General features: G+C 41.2%; 1 protein-coding gene across 1 annotated transcript in view; it reads left to right on the forward strand.

Moving 5' to 3' along the window:
- LOC104942825 (focal adhesion kinase 1-like) overlaps positions 1-7,211 on the forward strand; it is a 64,341-nt gene extending 57,130 nt beyond the window's left edge. Inside the window, exon 33 of the mRNA XM_010768129.1 lies at positions 7,182-7,211. Coding sequence (XP_010766431.1) covers positions 7,182-7,211 — 30 coding nt within the window. The remainder of the gene's footprint in view (positions 1-7,181) is intronic.
- Positions 7,212-19,734: the final 12,523 nt, after the last annotated feature.

A 19,734-nucleotide genomic window follows, 5' to 3' on the forward strand; every position in this document is an offset into this window, starting at 1 on the left:
TCACGAAACCAAAACTGCAAGGTAGTCATAATATTAGTTTTTCTCTTTATACTTGCAATCAAAATGAGCTTAATAGTTTTATTTTCCAAAAGGTTTGTTTTAAAGTGTCAGAAGATCTTGACTCGACACCACCCCAAACAAAGTTGAAAATTTTATACAAACTTACCACTTACATGTGTCACTTTCTAGAATTCTGATTACAAATATTATTTATTCTCATAACTAAAATTCTAGAAAAGTGTATATGTTAATATGCATAACTTAGTAAACTCAATTTTACACCTTGGCTTCCCTCTCCCACGCTCGTACTTCAAAGATGAAAGGAAAAAATAAAGTTAGGTTTGAAACCAGCCTTCTTATACAAAGGAAGACAACAGGTGCAAGTATTTCGTATTTCGTTGTCGTAGTCTCGTTGCCACGTCTCAGAGATCTACTCAAATGTCATCTCTACATTCCTAATGTGGGCTAAGCGTAGCCACGTGGCCGGTATGTTTGCACAGTTTCTTACCGCTCACGGGGCCAACTTTCTCACGTGTAGCCGATGTAAACCGCAACTTGGCCCAACTTGGCGCTACGTAGCTAACGCTGTTGTTAACGTAGCCAATTTTTTTTTAGCTAATGGTAAGTATATTTAGGCGAGTAGACAGTTGGGCGAGCTCGTCTCTGCTAGACAACTAGAAAACGAAGCGGTTGATGCCTCTTTCTCTCGAGTCAATAGTTTTGTGTTGCCTTGTTGGTTGTCTCTTGGTCGCGTGGCTTTTATGGATGTTTAGTTTGCAAAACCGTTGATGAAGCTAACAAGGTTCTTTGCTGCCACATTATCAGTAAATACGATATTCAACTGGCGTCCAGTAGCCTCCTCCATGATTCCAATAGGAATCTGGAAACATATCCATAGACAATTATTAATTGACTTGTCCAGGAATGTCGGTACTATGTATCTAGGCAGGATCTCGCCTGAACGTATGGTTGTGATGTGGGCGTCGGCGTGGGGTAGTTCATTGCAGGACTACCATATACACGGCGCCGTGATAAGTGGATCGTCTGCCAGTTGAACTTTTTGTAGTGGTTTTAAAAATGCTACTGGCTCGACGAAATTTCATGTGTTCATCATGCTCCTTGAATCGCTGCGTGTATTTCTCCGGCTGGCTCCCCGACGCCGACTTTTCTCTGTTGGACTTTCAATCTGTATACTCTAATTTAGATGAGTCACTCCACAAGAACAGTCTCTCTCCCACAATCGAATGCGTCGGACACTGCCCGGTTAGTGTCAATCTACAGAGAATTAGCATTACGGTCAATACTTTATGGTACCAACACTTTCATAAACAAGAAATAACAAGGTATCTTTGGTGACGAAAGACGTAGTGACCACTCATCCGGATCTAACAATTCGTGTAGTCCGACCGTCGACATACCCGTAACGAGATACCCATCGACAATAAACGTCGTTAACCATTAGTACCCTTACGTAGGAATGTAACAAATTGAGCTCCACAAATAGTGTAACATCGAGACTCTCGAAAATTTCCATTTTTTTATTTGCCGTACTCACCCTACACGTCTGGTTTATACATTTCGGTGAAGAAACAATTACATACATAAACGACGTATATGTCCTTATTTTGTTTTAGGAGACAGGCATGGATTACTTTATAGTAATAAAAACGTAGCACATGGCATAGCGGTTTTTTGTTGTCGTATTAAACTTAGTTTAGCAATTAGCTTGACTTAGCGTTGTCCCCACTCTAGCACTAGCATTTAGCGTAGCGGAACCACCAAAGTTTTCCATAGCAATTACATAGCCATAGCACCGTTGCATAGCTCTACGCGTAGCGTTAGCGGAAGTCACTACCTCTTTAGTGTAGGGATCAAATGTCAACTCAGGGAGGGAAGAATAATATCGTAGGTCAACATCACGGCGCCTCTCTTTTGCATCAAAGGGGTGACGTCGTCTGCGTGTAAATATGGAGGCGACGCGTAGTATTTTGTGGAACTATCACTATTTACCGTCAGCGAACGGATTTCATGGCGTGCGTCCAGAGAGAGGGGAAAACTTAAGAGTCGATAGGTTGAATAGTGGATTGGGGCACTGGCAAAGTGAGTCTTCCAGTTCCTAGGCTGCTATCCCAATCCTGCAATCCGACTAAAAACCTAATAGGCTGGCGCGACCGTGGACTGTCTGAGGTGCAGGACATCGTGGCTTCAGAGTGGTGATCTACCTCTCAAGGGTATGTTTCTCGAACCTCTTGTGAGCTGTATAAATCCTTTTATAGGGACGTCGGATTACGTCTTAAGGGAGTTAAAGATTTTACTTATAAGTGTAGTGACCTCTCGTGTTTCTTTTCGACGTATACACTATTTAGATGATTTTACTTTTGGGAAGTCAAGTATGGAGTACCGTCGTCTGGTGTTACCGTTCGCGAGGTCGGTGGTATCTAGACCATGTACAAGCTTTCATCAGGTTGTTGACGTCTCATTGTCGGGATCCTCTCGCCTAGTTGTCCCTTAACCAATTTAAAGGTTCTTAATGTCGTGTTAATTTATTGTAGTGTCCAATTAACCCTGGACGTGTTTCCCCAATATCCCCTTTCCGAGTTCGGGTTACGACGATTACTCCCGAGAAACACACTCCTTGTCTCTCTCTGTGTGTAACACCCCTGTAGAGAGTAACAGAACACGCAATTTCTCTGTTGTCCACCTTTCACACCATTTTTGGGAAGGATAGTTCGAAGGTGACATTAATGTAAAGTCCCCATACGTTTTAAAATGCTTAATAAGCACCGGAACTTTCATGATATAATTTCTAGGTCATAATCGGTTGTTTCCGTGAACGGCCGACTGTTGTGTGACGGCAAATGCTGCGGCCGCAAGGTATTGTGGGGCAGCATTTTCTCCTCTCCTCTCGGTGAGGGAGGTCCAGTAGTTCCTAGGCTAAAGGAGGTTATAAAGGAAGTTTGAAACCTCCTTTCCTATCATCTAGAGAATTAGAACGACACTGATCATGGCTGTCACTGAGGGACTTCCGGGTCATTTCACTCCGTTAGGAAGGTTCCTAAGCTAAATGGACTATTCGGCTTCAGCCTCAGTCTATAACAAGATCACGTTTTTTTCACATTTTTCTGAGGTGCCATTCATTCATTGAAATTAGAAAAAAATTATATTTACTGTTTTGTGTTTCCTAGTAAATACAAACTTGAGTCCATTTATTGCTGTTAAAACAAGGGAAATAGTAATCCAGAGTGTGAGAACTATACTGCTGCTGGTTTCACATGCATGTCACAATTTTGAAAGACAACCTTGTGTCTCTTCTCCTAATAATAATAATTTTTCTTCCTTCCTCAGCTCTTTGCCATGGTCTTTGCGATGTGTCTCTTCAGGGGAATCCAATAGAGCTGCTCCACCTGTGAACTTCTTTTTCTAAAAAGGGAATTCAGGAGAAAAGGACAAAATGGACATTTGTACATTTGTTGATCTCCTTTTCTATTGGCTAATTGTTAGAAAAACAAACTCTCAAACTCCTGTACTTCACAGCTGGACTTTTGAGGTACTGGGTGCCAAAACAACACGTATACACACACACACACACACACACACACACACACACACACACACACACACACACACACACACACACACACACACACACACATATATAAATCATAGAGAAAGTGGGAGACAAAACTGATGTAAAAAGATTTGTGTGTAAAGTGGAAACAGTAATTCTTTTGGACCAGGTCTAGCACAGACTGGGTGTAAAGTGGATACGGCATGAGGACCAGGTGAAGCCTGAGCAGAAGGCACTGCACTGACTTTTGGATGAAGAATATTTATATTAAGTAAAGTTGGCTTAACTGTAAAAAAAATGTGTGTTATGTACACTTTGGCTGTTTCCCTTTTCCTGCTCATACTGTATACTGTAACACTCCCTCCCTTAATATGCCTTTTATACAGCCACGCTTCTTTAATGCTGTGTTACATAAGCCCTGTGTGTGTGTGAGTGTGTGTGAGTGTGTGTGGGTGTGTGTTTGTGTACATACTGGATGCTCTTTTTGAATGTGTATGAAATAGTTTGTGAGCATGTGAGCTCGAGGCTCTTCATGACCCCTCCTAAGCTTTGAAAGCCAACCTCTGATTCTTTTTCTATCTGTATGGTGCTGTTTACTGCAGTAGTGGTTATAATGTGGTTTTAGGTGGTGAAATGTATGTGTATGCATTTGTATTAGATTCTTGAAAAGTCAATGACATAAATGGCATTCTAAATGACTGTCCTTGTGTTTTTGTTTTATTTACTTCTCACACTGCCAACAAAATTTCAGATCATGTTCATAAATACAATTATCCTTAAGTCTAGTGTTGTCGACATGGTAATCAATATGCATCACATTCATGTTGGACCACATTGTTGTGAGAATAAAAAAATGTCCAGCAGTTTTATTCATTATTAACAGATTTAATTGCTTCAGTTTATAAGAGGGAGAACAAAAACGTTGTGATTTTACGAGAAAAACAAAGCTTAAACACTTTCTTCAAGCCCAATAAAAATAATCTATTGCTATTTGTTGCAGCCTTGTGGCCTTAGTGTTTGATATATCTTAAAGCAAATCATTCATCTCTGCTGCACTTTTTTGACATTTGAAGTATTGAATCACAAAAGCTGACTTAATATATTGATGAGCCGAAGCATTATAAAATGTGATTATAGTCCACGTATGTGTGGCTCTTGGTGTTATTGTGATAATGGACTCAATTTCTCATTGAATGTATTAGCGTATTGATTCTTTTCCTGCAAGAAAAATCCATGATAATTGAAGACAAAATAAAGAAAGAATTAATAAGCTATGGTTCCGACTGTGGAGATGCCAAACCATTATGGCGAAGTAACAGATTTTTCAAAGTAGAAAATGTGCCCCTGATTTTCAATAAGTGGTTTCACAGAATACACTTTCACTAGAATAAACAAAGAAAAACATGTCTAAACATTTCAGCTGTTGGTTGTATAAACCTGTCAAGATTGTGGCACGTATGGTGTAAAGTAAGACACTAAACTAAAAACTAAATAATCTGACAGATCTCAAGCTCCCACTTTGTTCACAGCACAGCAGCAACATGTATGCCTTCTGAACAATTTAACAGTCCAACGTTCTTTTGACATGTGACGAAAAACACTTGGGAAGAAAATTAAATGTAGGTCTATGTGGTCTGTAATGCTTTCTCTCTTCGGTAATTGTTTTTCTTAATTTGTCGGCTGGTTACTCTGATAGCTGCCATGCTCACTGCTCAGAATTAGCCTGGGGACAAATGGCAAATGTGCTTTAAATTAACTATGTTGTGTTTTCATGTGAATATGCAAACCTAATGCTGACTTAACTACACAGACCAGTTTCAAGAGATGTTGGCTGAATGAATCGTTTTATTAAATGTAGTGCTGTTGGAGCTGTTGGCCACTAGGAGGCGGGAAAACATCAAACAAGATGGATGCTGTCGTCCAATTCATTTGGGCCAGGCGACCTGTCCACCTGTAAAGATGTTAAATCTGACGTTTTATAAACAAATGTTTCACGTTCATTGGAAAACATTGATTTGGAGTCGTGTCTCTGTCCACCTGATGAATGTAAGTACGATGTTCACTATGCATTTCTGTTTCTGTTGAGCTTTGTTTGCTTGCACAGCCCCGTGTGACTAAAAACGCAAAACAAGTTAAAAGGGATTTGTTATAAACTCAGAAAAGATTGGATAACTTTGATACATTCTTATTTATCTTGATTCAAAGGGATTTGTTCATGCGTTTGCATTGTGGTCTGGATTAAGCTAATATTTAAAGATTGAGGAAGGCCTCAGCTACTACAATCAGTGACATTATTACAAACCTGGGAAAACCTTAACAGGGTTCTTCTTTTTCTTTGTCTGGATAAGTGTAAATTATGCCTTAATATCTTTGGGTTTAGGACAAACAATTTGGAGATGTCATCATGGCCTTTGCAGAAATGTGTTTGGCATTTTCCCTATTTCTGACATTCTGTAGATACAATTTAAAATCATTATTACCAGAAATAACACTTTAATAAAAATGAAAACAGCTATTGCCCTTTGTTATTGTGGGCCACATGTTTGAATTGTATTGGGTGTGTAAAGTATTTAAACAGCGATGCAATATCAGAAGCTGTATTGTGCCACAGATGCAATCATGCAGAGCACCTTCATCAGGTGAAATCATGATTTGAAGAAGTGCAGGGAAACTTGTGATGGATACTCTCAGCACTATGCAAGGTTTATTACCCTGCTCTGCTCTCACTTTGCAGACACACCTACAGCTTGGATATGTAAAGTAGCTGGACTGTAACAGTGAAATAGTGTGAGTGGTTTAGGCCGGCCTGCTGAGCTGCAGTCTCTCAGTCTCTCCTGGTTGCCCTTCATCCTTTCTCCTGGCTGCTAACAGGCAGGGATGGTTGGCGTGTTTTTCGACACCTCCTTCAAAATGTTCTTTTGGAGCTTGTTTTCACTCATCTCTCTGTAGTAGGGCTGCCATTTCAAAATGTATCCTTTCATGATACCTTTTTTTTGTAGGCACTTTGTGGCGCACGATAAACACACGATTTAAAGCGTTGTTTCTTTGTGGAGAAAATGTAGCTCTACAGATGAAGAAGAAATGATCGATTAGTCAACTTTTCCGATTGGACTAAAATGTCTTTAGTTGTGGACAGCCCTGCTCTGTACTGTAGGTGTTTTCCATCTTTAATTTGTTTCAGGTCCCTTTGGAGTTTTTTTATTTAAACACACATTAAGGTTGGTTTATAGATCTAACAAAAAGTATGTCTATAGATTTAAAAAAAGCTGTCTTATTCTCAGCTATAAAGGTATAGTTCAATTATAGACATACTTTTTGTTAGATCTATAAACCAACCTTAATGTGTGTTTAANACTTAAAAATAAAGCTCCCTCACCTCCTTCCAGGTGCGGGTGCTGTTGGCCTTGCGGGCTCCGTCCACGGCCGCCTGGTACTCCCCGAGGTGCACCAGAGTGGAGGCCAGACGGCCGAAGTTAGAGACGTTGTTGTAGAGCAGTTTGGCTGCGTCGTACATCTTATCATCATAGCAACGGTCACCCACCTGTAGAGAAGAGTACCAGAAAGCACAATCAGCAAAGTAGCAAACTGTAGAAAGAAATTGTGAGATTGTGAGATTGAGAGTGTGTGGAGACGTACTTGCTGAATGTGAGCGTTATTCGGTCCGTTGATGAACTCCTCGAGCTCAGCCAGGCGGTTTGTTTTGGCCAGAGCGAAGATCAGCTCCGTCTCAACGTACGACTCGCGGGCCTTCTTACGGGCCATCTGCAGGAACTTCACCAGGTCCTCCCAGTTTCCTGAAGACAGGATCAACATCAGCTTCAGGACAACATCAATCTAAAGCATATTTACTAGGGCTGTACCCAAAGCTCAAAGCTTCCTTGATAACTTTGATGTCCTTTTGAGGGTGCTTAGAAAGATTAAGTTACTCTAATAGTACTATTTGTAGAATTCCAGGGGTTGACATATTACATTTGTAGCTTCATTTCAACATTTCAATATTTCAATAGAAGCTTTAGAGGTACACAATGACTGTCAGTGCAGCCCGCCCCTTATACTTAATAATGTAGCGTCTCCTTTAAATGGATAGCCAAAGTTCCTCTTACCGCTTTGTGCAGCAGCTTGTCCCACCTCCATGTACGCAGAGGGGTCGTCAGCCTTGATGTACGAGTCGATGGCTTCCTTCACCAGGCCCTTCTGAAGCTGGGCCTTCGCCAGTTGACTCCACACCGGCGGCTCGTTGCAGCGCTCCGCAAACTCATAGGCTCGGTCCAGGTTACCAATGTGCTCAATGAGAACCTGGACAACCGCAAAACATATTTAGGGTGCGGTCAAATTGTCACCGCAAAGGAAACACACAGCTACCTTGCACATCAGTCATTTATAATAAGAGCTGTTAGAATTCACTAGATGAAAGGAAATGAGCTTCTGTTTTCCTTCATCATCTCCTTAAGGATACACTGATCCACACACTGTATGAAAGTACTTGTGTTCATTAGTAATCCACTGACCTGCACAGCAGAGGTGTTGACATCAAACTTTTTGAAAATAGCGAAGGCCTCCTCAAACAGCTCGTTGCTGATGGCGATGTTGGCGATGTCCGGGGCGTCGTAGTTGTCCAGGCGGTTGATGTACTCCATCACACGAGTACGGTCGGCTTTAATAGCTGTCAGGATCAGCAGGTTCTGCAGGTTTCTGAAAAACAGGACGTTTTCAGTGAGGGTCTTATTTTCTACTTTACTTAAAGGTGGGGTAGGTAAGTTTGAGAAACCGGCTCGAGATACACTTTTTGTTATATTCCATGGAATGCTCTTAACATCCCGATAGCAATGAATATCTTAAGTGCTTTGACAAAAAATCCATTAAAAAATGTCATCTGTGGAAGCCGTGTCGCTGTAAAAAGCACGACCAATCATCTGAGCCGGCCCGGCTAAAGTAACTGGATGGCCTACCTGCCTGTCAGCCTTCCATCTGTGCTCAAACTTATCTCATGCCCTCATTGGTCATGTGCGTGTTCGTGTGTGTTGGAGGAGGGGCTCTGTAAGGAAGTCTGAAGGAAGTGGCAGATTTTTTTCCAGCTGTGTATTTTCAAATTCTAGCGCACTCGAGCTGGTTTCTCCATTCTTACCTACCCCACCTTTAATAATGTTTTATTTGTGTCTTTGCTTTAACAGTGTAAATGTCCCTCTGTGGGATGAATAAAGGATTCCTGCTCGTCTCACCTGTGCTCACTGAAGACAGAGTTATCCAGGACGATCTTCTCCAGCAGCTCAATGAGCTCGTTGGGGAGGTCTGCGGTCATGAAGGCTTTGACTGTGACGGACACCTCCTCTGGGTCCTGGGTCTCAGACAAGGCCGTCTGCACCACCTGCAGCAGAGAGGGCCATTTGGTGTTGTAAGTACATATGAACAAGTCTATAACATGCATAAAAAGACAAGGGACGCAAATTGTGTAATGGTTTCAATATGAAAGCTAACTCTGACCTGGTCGATGAGCGGTCTCCGGTAGTTGTTGGTCTCCAGCAGGACGCTCGCCCACAGCTCAGCATCTTTACGACGCACCAGGTAGCGGGACAGACTCTTGAACAGCGAGTTCTCATTGCACACCTGAAGAAATACAAGACACACAAAAACTGTTAATATCACAGGCAACAGTTCAGACATGTCTTAGAGCTAATAAATGAACATTAAAACAACGACAAAAGTAACCATTCATTAACAAAAAGTGCAACACAAGATGCAAACTATTGCATTTGTCATGTAGCTTGATGAGCACAGAGGAATGGAATTAGTGCCCGTGTCCACATAGCGCCTTTTACGAGGCAAATGTTTCAATTGATTCAGGAGACATGCCGTCAAATGCGACCATCTCAAGAAAAAACATTTGTATTTTCTGAGACATGAACTATCATAACAAAGACAAGAAGCCAGTTTGTGGGAAGATGGGCCAGGCTGTGTGTTGCTGCGTGTGAGTGAAGTACTTTAATATGTGCAACATGTACTTTAATATGTGCGACATGTACTTTAATATGTGCGACATGTACTTTAATATGTACAACATCTACTTTAATATGTACGACATGTACTTTAATATGTACACCATGTAGGAGTGTGGTACTTTTATCTCCGTACGCGGATCTTACTCAGTCTACGGCGGTCAGACTGAGCGGTAAAACTCAGTCAGACAAAGTGGGAGAGAAGCATCTTCCAGTGTTCATGGTGAAAAAACAACGTCAAACTAATATAAAGTTGGACTAACAGATAATAAAATGCCAGGGGGCGAAACTAGTCTTTCATCCACATCAGTGATACTTTGTCAAGATATTGTTGACATAGAAACAAGTTTAATAGAATTAGGGATGCTCCGATCGCCAATTTTGGGGCCGATCGCCGATTCGATCGAGTGGGCGGGGCCTATGGGGATCTTCCATTTAAAGTGATGTTTAAAACTCAGTTAATGGAGCTCATTCACTGGCGCTTCCAAAAACAACAACCAACATAATTATTACATTCAAATGAAGTACATTATTCAAGTTTACATTAACTTTGGAGAATAACATGGGAGAAATGAGCGGAAGCGCTCTCTTTTCCTCTCTCCCCATCTCTCTCTCTCCTGACAGCCCGTCAGTATCTCATGCAGCTCGCTGACCCGACAGTGAAGAATACATATGTGTATAACTAGTTTAGCTTGTCCCAGAGGTAGATAAAATAGCTAAGTGTGTTAGGTCTAACTCTTAGTGTGTGTTTCGCTCCGCTCACCGGTCCGTCTCAGCGGGTGGAGCTGCAGGATTTCTGCTTCACACACGTTGCATACCGCTATTTTACTGTCATTTTCGGACACCTTAAAATACTGCCAGACCGGTGAAGCCATTTTGGCGAGCTTGTTTTGCCGCGCACAGAGAAAAGTGTCATGTATTTTTTACGTCATGTGATTGGCTCTCCTGATCGGCCTTTATAGAGAGCTCCGATCGATCGGCAGGGAGTGAATATCGGCCGATATCGATCGACGGACGATCGGTCGGAGCATCCCTAAATAGAAGTATGATTTGGCGTTAGACTCACATGAATCAGCTCCTGATCACACTGTCCTCTCTCGTAGGCCACACAGGCCAGGTGGGGGTCTCTCTTCTCGCAGTACTTGCCCACTACGCGGCTGTCGTAGAAGGGGTTCTCCCTCAGGAAGCGCTCGGGGTTGTTGTTGCTGTCGATGTAGATCTTGGCCAGGGCGTTGTGGGTGGCGGGCTCCTCGCAACCTTCATGAATGCGAGCTTCTAACCACGGCAGCAGCAGCTTCAGTCTGGAGGAAGATGCAGTCAGTAATAGGGATGCCAGCGATTATTCGATTATTCGATACAGTCTCCATAATCGAAAATTCTTTTCTTTTTCTTTAAATTCGATTTTATTTATATATATATTTTTATTATTATTTATGTTTTTCATTTTTTTCCTGGCTTAGTTTCAACCAAAATATAGACTAATGCTAATAATAGCAAGCGTCGGCGGCGGTTAATAATCGATTAATATTCGCCAGGGCGGTCCGATTTTCTAATTTGATCATGGTCAGTTTCTGGCTTCAGAACAGCAACATAAATACATGTGCTGCCTCATGACTTTATTCACCTCATGTTTTACCTGCTCTAGGGCGCTACCGCATAGTCTTATTTTAACTTGGTACTTCCGGTTAGCTGCTAGTGCTAACCAGGAAGAACCAAGCCCCCAGGAAGTGCGCTGGACTCTGAGGAAAATATTTGTTGTGGCCAAACGGCGGTACTACACTTCCGTATTAGTCGCTGGGCCCGGAAATACTTTTTCCCATTGACTAACATTGGGAAAGAGACGTCTGTAAATCGTTGGATAATTTTTTTAAACTAAATAAACTACCCAGTAAGAACATTTGTATAGCCCTTATTAAAAACATTCGGTCCTCAAGTTGTAAAATGTGCTAATAACGTTATTTTGAGTTATTTTCCTCGGCATTATGAACGCAGATCTAACCCACGGGACCGCGCTGCCCGGCACGTTCATGTGACGTGTTCAGTACCTTTACCCATGGATGCACAATAAGAATGGATTATATGATAATATGAATACTTTTGTGACGTTTTGCTCTCTCAAAAGTTGGGCCAATTTGTCTTCATGCGCCAATGAGCAACTCTCATAGGAATGAACGAGGCCCCGCCTCCCTTGCTGTATCCAGTTCTTATTATACATNAGTACCAGGCGGCCGTGGACGGAGCCCGCAAGGCCAACAGCACCCGCACCTGGAAGGAGGTGAGGGAGCTTTATTTTTAAGTCTTCAAGGTGGAAATGAAAGTGTCAAATGTTGGGCTGTGAACAAGACTTTCTATTGCGATATAGGTTTGTTTTATATCTCCAGGAAGGTAAATATCACAGTAAAGACAAATAAATATTTGCTTAGCCCTTATCACAATTTATTACATGGTTTAGTTGAATACTCGATTCTGATTGGCTGAGACTGCCAAGGCACACNCTGTCTGTGGTCACATCTCATACCAGTGATATTAAGGTCCCCTATTATACTGTTTTTCATCAATATATTACAGGCCTCAGATATATACAAAACATGTGTCTGAAGTGTTTGGCTCGAAATACCGAACAGATCATTGCAGCATCCCATAATCCCCTCTGTTTCAGCCCTGCTTCAAAGGTGCTGATCATAGATGCTGATTCTCTGTCTGTTACTTCAGTGCTTCTCAAAGTGTAGTCCGCAGACCACTGGTGGTCCGTGAGCGCCCCTAGTGGTCCGTGAGTATATTGGAGAAATTTCACATTTTAAATTAATTAATTAATTAGAGTTTTCCGCACTCTCGTGGGAATAACTCCACAATGGAGCGAGCTTATGTTTCAAAACACATGTTGCCACTTATAAGTACAGTCCATTTACTATGTAGTATCTACCTCTTTGCTCTAGTGCAGCACTACATCTCTTCTTTCCTCATAAAAACTCCTAGCAGGGAAAAGAGATGTGGGAGTGGTTTGTCAGAGAGGCTCCGTGTTCAGTTTGTTTTTAGCTAATTGGACATCCCTGTCGTGTCCCTCTGTCAAGGTTGAAAGAGTTTGATATGGCTCCATTTATTTGTATTCTTGCATAAGGGTTGTCGTACAATCCTTGAACAGTATTAATAAAGATCTTGGCAAAAGCCAAACTTTTCNTTTCTTGAAAACATTACCCACTATAGTATGTGACGTGTGAATAAACTCCAACTCTGTATCAACAACACTGTTGTGTAGCTTCAGTTAAATACTTGTATGTGCGTAGATTACAAAGAGGTAAGATAAAGGATCTGCAGTATTTTATGAAGTATTCATCGTACGAAGGTCAGTTTTATACAAGTAGAAGTGTGTATTTACCCGGTAATAGGCTGCCAGTAATGGCTACGACTCTTTATTTGGACTGGTAGATCTTGGCAGACTGGCAACTTTAAAAGTAGCTCTCGGTTCAAAAAAGGTTGGGCACCCCTGGTCTAAGGACAGAGGGTGTCGTATTGTCATACTGATATTCTGTACAAACTGTGAAGTCCACTGAGACAAATGTAACATTTGTGATATTGGGCTATATAAATAAACATTGATTGATTGATCAGTAGATCCATCATTTCCTTGTACCATTCAGAAGGGAAACCATCTGGGCCTGCGGCTTTATTGGGTTTTAAGTCTGTGATTGCCTTTTCTACTTCTTTTCCCGTAGTTTCTCTAATTAATTTGTGATTTTGCTCATCCCTCACTTTAGGAAAAGTTATCAAATCAAGGAAGCTCCTGATGTTGGGTTTATCTATTTTAGGCTGTGTGTATAGGCTTTTATAGAAATTGACAAAAGTTTGATGTATGTCTTTTATCTTACTTGTGTAATACTTGTTTCAGGGTCTTTTATTTTATAAATTGTGTTTTCTACCTGTTGTTTTTTTCATTTGTAAGCCAATAGTTTTGCTGATTTACCTCCTACTTCATAATATCTTTGTTTTAGAAAGGTCTTTTTTTTTAAATCGTTGAGAGGATTTCATGGAGTTTGTTCTTTTTTTTAATCTATTTCCATTTTAGTTTTTGTATTTAGGGTTTTCTTATGTATATTTTCTAGATGTTTTAGTTCTGTTTGAAGCTGATTTGTTTTCTCTTTTCTTTGCTTATTAATGTTTGAGGAATATCCAATAATTGTTCCTCTTAGAACAGCTTTGCATGCATCCCATAAAATGATTGGGGACACTTCTCCATTATTATTAATGTTTAGATAATCTTTTATATCGGTCCTAATTTGCGGCCTTATTTGGTTAAGAATTCCTGTGTTCAGTCTCCAGATTGTGCTTTTCCTTTCTAGTCCAAGATTTAATTCCATGGAGACCGGAGCATGGTCCGATAAGTCCATGGTCCCTATACTGCAATTTTGAACCTTATTAAAATCTTTCTGATTCATAAAAAAATAACCAAGCCTTGAATATACAGTGTGGGTGTGAATAAAAGGTAAAATCTTTCTTTAACGGATTTAGGTCTCGCCATATATCCGAGAGTCCCAGGTCTCCCAACATCAGTTTAATGTTCTTGGTGATTTCTTTCCCTCCTGAGGAAAGAGGTTTTGATGTATCTAAAGTTGGATTAAGTGTAACATTGAAATCTCCCCCACAAATTAGGATTCCTTGGGCCTCCAATGTCATTATTTCAAAAATGAGTTTGTAAAATGACCATTCAGATCAATCAGGCAATTAATCAAACTAACGACTAACTGTTGCTCTATTGCTTGAAATCAATGTGGGAAGCATAGAGCAACCCCATGTTTATTTTTAAGGGGAAAAGACCCCTGGACATTTTATCCTTCAAAATGGATGGCAAGTTTAAGATTTTTTTTTACACTTGATAAAAATCAGTTCGGGCAAACCGAAGCATTTTTCTCGCGGAGGAAACCCTGTGTTGCTTTTGAAGGGAAAAAAAGACTCATGGCAATCATCCCTTAATAAATCCCCTACATTTTCCCCTAAATAACGCATGCTACAGTTTTTTAATTTGTTCGCAAAAAATGTGGGAAAACCTGGAGAAACCCTGCGTCTCAGTTCACTTTAAGCTTCCCGAAAAGACATTCCAAACTAATTTCCAACAGATCTAAAGAACCCGCTGATGCGTCCACGTTTCGCTTGGTAGAGCAGCTGACATTTGAAAGACTCGGCAATAGATTCTACAACTTTTGGGTTCATCCGGATCAACTCGATCGTTAACATGATTATGCCATATTCCATGCTTAAACGCTGGTAAATAACCTTGCCAAGGTCACCGATGGTCGCTGCGGTGATGTCAAAGTGAATGCCCTCCACTTTAGCCAAAATGCTATCAGAAATGCACTTAATGGGGTCCTTGAAGTTCAGTTCAGTACTGTACCTATGGCTAGGTTCTACGAAGGCCAGCGAGAAGAGGTCCACCACAAAAATCCTACCCAGGATTCTATTTAAGTCGTTCTGCAATTTTCTTCTCTTCTCGAAAGGATCCAAGGGACAGGCAGTTGTCTCCTCACAAAGTGCTGCTGGCTCCAAAGCTTCGTCCCTCTCAACCAAGGTGCCTGGGTGAATCAAATCATCAGGCATTTTGTTTCCTTGACTGTGAGCAACCGCTGCTGCGTCCACGTTTCTCTTGGTAGAGTAGCTGACATTTGACAAACTCGGCAATAGAATCTCCAAGTTGTGGTCCCCCCAATATCAAGTGGCCCATGACCATATCTGGAGAACCATGTTCCTTGCACAAGAGCTGGTAAATAACCTTGTCAAGGTCAGGGAATGGCGCTGCGGTGGTGTCAAAGTAAATGCCCTCCACTTTAGCCAAAATTCTATCAGAGAGGTGCTTAATGATGCCGTTGACGTCCCAAAAAGTGTACCTCCAGTAATTGTCTCCGAAGGCCCGCAAGATGAACTTATCCACAAAAATCTTAAGCAGGATTCTATTTAAGTCGTTCTGCAATTTTCTTTTCTTCTCGAAAGGATCCAAGGGAAAGGCAGTCGTCTCCTCACAAAGCGCGGCTGGCTCCAAAGCTTCGTCCCTCTCAACCAAGTGAAGCAAATCATCAGGCATTTTGTTTACTTTACTGGGTATAACGTACTTTCCGTGTCTGCGTGCACGTTTCCATGGGTGGAACAGCTGACATTTGACGAACTCTGCAATAGAATCTCCAAATTGTGGTTCCTCCATGATCAACAGGCCCAGGGCCATATCTGGAGAGCCATGTTCCTTGCACAAGCGCTGGTAAATAACCCCGGCAAATTCATCTAATTCCACCCAGGTGAAGTTCATGCCCTGCATTTTAGCCAATATTCTATCAGAGAGGCGCTTCATGATGCCGCTGACTTCCACAGTACTGTAGTGAATGTTAGATTCTCTGAAGGCCTGCTGGAAGAGATCCCGAATAAACATAGACCTAACGAAGAATGTCACCACTTTAGAACCCTCCCCTTCCAGCAGAGCATTGCCAGCAGTGCTGCTGGTGGCAGAGTTCACGCTCTCTGTCAACTCTTTGCTAATAAAGCTTTCACGTTTTTTCTCTGGGTAGAGCAGCTGACGTTTGACGGACCCGGCAATAAAATCTCCCAAGATGTCAATCCTCCATTAGCAAAAAGCCCATCACCATATCTGGAGAGCCATATGCCTCGCACAAGCTATGGAAGATAACCTCTTCAAGGTCAGCGAAGATCGCCATGGTCTTGTCAGAGCAAATGCCCTCCACTGTAGCCCAAATTCTACCAGAGAGGCGCGTAATGATGCCCTCGCGGTCCGCAGTAGTGTACAGACCCATATCGTACGACATCTTAGATTCAGAGTAGCCTAATTCGAAGAGCTTCTTCGCAAACGAACTAACCAGGATTCTAATAAAGATTTTCTGCAAATTTCTTCTCATCTTGAAAGGATCCAAGGGACAGGCAGTCGTCTCCTCACAAAGCGCGGCTGGCTCCAAAGCTTCGTCCCTCTCAACCAAGGCGTCTGACTGAAGCAAATCCTTAGGCCCCATCATGGCCACTTGGACCCTTTGACTCTTCTGGTTTTGGGTGGATTCGTCGACATCCGTCTCGTCCAGATCCAGCTCTCCCTCGGCCATAAGGGATGTGATAACCTCCGCTGCGTTTGCGATCTCCTGAGAGCTCTCCTCTTCCAGCAGAGCATTAACCTGGTCGGGCAAATCTTCCAGGTGAGTCTTCTCACCTCCTGGTAAATTATTTCTTCTACAGATTTCTGTTTCCGGATGTCAATCACTGAGTCCCCTGACGAACTCTGCTCCTGGACTCCTGGCAGAAAGGAAATCATTGAGACCGGTGAATCAGCTCTGGGCTCCTCAATTTCCACAGTTGCTAGGCAACCAACGCTATTTCATTTACACCTGACAACTCTTATTTGCTCACTTCTTGACATGTTACGGTTTCCTCTTAGTGCAATGCAACGTGTGGAGAAGACATGAGAAGCAGGAAGGTGGGGTGCATTGGCGCAAGGATGACCCCCGTCCAGGACGACTACTGTGAGCCATCGTCCCAGCCAGCATCACACCAGGCCTGCAAAGCAGCTCCCTGCCGCTGTGGACTTCAGGGCAATGGTCACAGGTAGGAATAAAGAATGAGTTTTGTTCTGATAAAAATACACATCTAATAAAGATGCTGAGTGAAAAATGCTCATGTTAAAATCTCTGCTGCAGAGGAAGTTTTATTTCATAAAAATGTCTTAAATACATTGTTTCAGTGGTTGACACATTGAGAATGTATAATATAGCAAAATGGCTATCCTATTGTAAATGTTTTTTTACTTATTGGGATAAACCCCAAAAGTGTTACAACTGTCCCTGGTCTCCCCTACATTGTGTCAGTAATCAAATATTAAGTAGGCCCTATATACAGTAGGCTTAAGTAGGTACCACTTTACAATAAGACTACCCTTATACAGTAAAGGGTCTACGAATAGTTTGTAATTCATTTATTAATTAGGTTGTGAACACTTTATAAATCATTAATAAGCTTTTATAAGACATGAGATAAAACAGCCGCAACCTCTGTGACCCCTGTTGCATTGCCCAAATAGTGAGCCCACATTTATCTCTACTGCGAGCTAGTCTTATCATCTTGGCTACTTTAGCTTAAACTTGTCTTCATCATCAGCCAGGCATCCTCTGGTATCCCTGTTGTTCACCTAGAGTTTGATCTCGGCTAAGTTACGAGCCAATATAAGGCTTAGTTATACTTGCAAATATCTGAGGCCTGTGTTGATATGTTAAACTGGTTTATAATGGTTGTTAATGATTAAATAAAGCTGTTTCAAACCTCATTCATAACCTAATTATAACCCTTTTAATTGATCCTTTAAACCACNCCAGACCTAGAGTGACTTAACTTTTAGGCCTTTAAAGAAAACATTTCAGACTTGCATTAGACTATTCTTAGAGCAAATATTTTTCACTTTTAACAGACCTCTGTGAAACCTGGCTTGGCACATATTCTTTTATCAATTTATTGTCATCTTAAGGGGCAGTTTGTTAGTTATTTTGGTTCTTTGACAAATGTTTCTTCTACTTTTCCTCAAGAGTTATGGACAAACATATCTTGCAACAAACAGAGATACAAAAAATAGGCCTACATTTTATATGTAGCTCGTAAAAAGTAACGTTTTATCTACTAGGTGTTTTTTCATTTTCATATAAATATTACTGTTCTCTTTCATTTAAAATCAGGCATGCTCGGTATTGTTTTTAATAATCCTTTTTTTGTTGTATAAATTAAATTCATCTTCTTTGCTGTACCTCAACTTCCTTAAACACAACATAAAAATGATTACTGTACTTCAAAAGTAGACTTATGTACATTCATTACCCTAAGTTTGAACCGAACATGTGATTACAATTTTCCCAACAGGGTTATTAATGAACACACTTTTATGCTTTGGGAATGTATGAATACCTGTTCAGCTCAAGGTGAGTCGAACAGCGTCCAGCTGACTTCTTTTAGCTTCCCTTCCTCATTACAATATACTGGAGCTCATTACAGTCAGCTCAAATCAAAAGAGAAATGTGCAGCTCTGCTTCCTGTGCTGTACACGCTGAGGGCAGTCAATAATGGTCACAAACCATTGGAGGTAGTGAATTGTAACCAAACTGAATCATAAATCCAACAATCTGTCCAACATCTCACAAACGCTGCACTTTCTAACTTTACTGCTTACAGCTTAAAATGCTATGCTTTTTGTGTAGAGTACCATTTCATGTGTGTACAATATAAAGTGAATTATGATCATTTCAGCCCAGTTTGTATCAGTAGACTACAATGAATGTACAGTAAGAGCCAACAACCCTTTAACTCGCTTCATGAGGGCGCTAGCAGCCCTACTACTCCTCCATCCACTGCTTGTTAATGTATATTTTCTTATTAACATCAACAAGAAGGGACCTTTTTTTTTAGACACTTCATATACATGAAGATTTAAGAAAGTATTTATCATTTTATCTGTTTATTTTTATGTATTGTTTTTTGTATTTAATGATAAAGTCTATCAAGAACGTGCTCCTCATGTTATAGGTAAAAAAAACAACTAATGGTGCTGTTTACCACACACAAATATGATTCAACACTATCTGTATGCATATCGTCCATTTTGCCCTTTCCATGACTCCATATTTGTGTGTGGTAAACAGCACCATTAGTTGTTTTTTTTACCTATAANAGAAAAGATTACAAATCGCCTGAAAATTGTACAAACAAGTGGCAACATGTGTTGTGAAACTTCACTCCATTGCGGAGATATTCCCGCGAGAGTGCGGAAAACTCAAATTAATTAATTAATTTAAAATGTGAAATTTCACCAATATACTCACGGACCACTAGGGGTGCTCACGGACCACCAGTGGTCTGCAGACCACACTTTGAGAAGCCCTGAAGTAACAGACAGAGAATCAGCACCTTTGAAGCAGGGCTGAAACAGAGGGGATTATGGGATGCTGCAATGATCTGTTTGGTATTTCGAGCCAAACACTTCAGAGACATGTTTTGTATATATCTGAGACCTATAATAAATTGATGAAAAACAGTATAACAGGGGACCTTAATATCACTGGTATGAGATGTGACAACAGACAGACACACACTGTTTTAATTTGAGGGTCCGGCCTTACAGTCGTGTCAAGATTTGCTTCAGTCAACACTTGGAGT

The sequence above is a fragment of the Notothenia coriiceps genome, unplaced genomic scaffold, assembly GCF_000735185.1.
Source record: "Notothenia coriiceps isolate Sejong01 unplaced genomic scaffold, NC01 NC01_scaffold00000339, whole genome shotgun sequence".
NCBI classification, from domain to species: domain Eukaryota; kingdom Metazoa; phylum Chordata; class Actinopteri; order Perciformes; family Nototheniidae; genus Notothenia; species Notothenia coriiceps.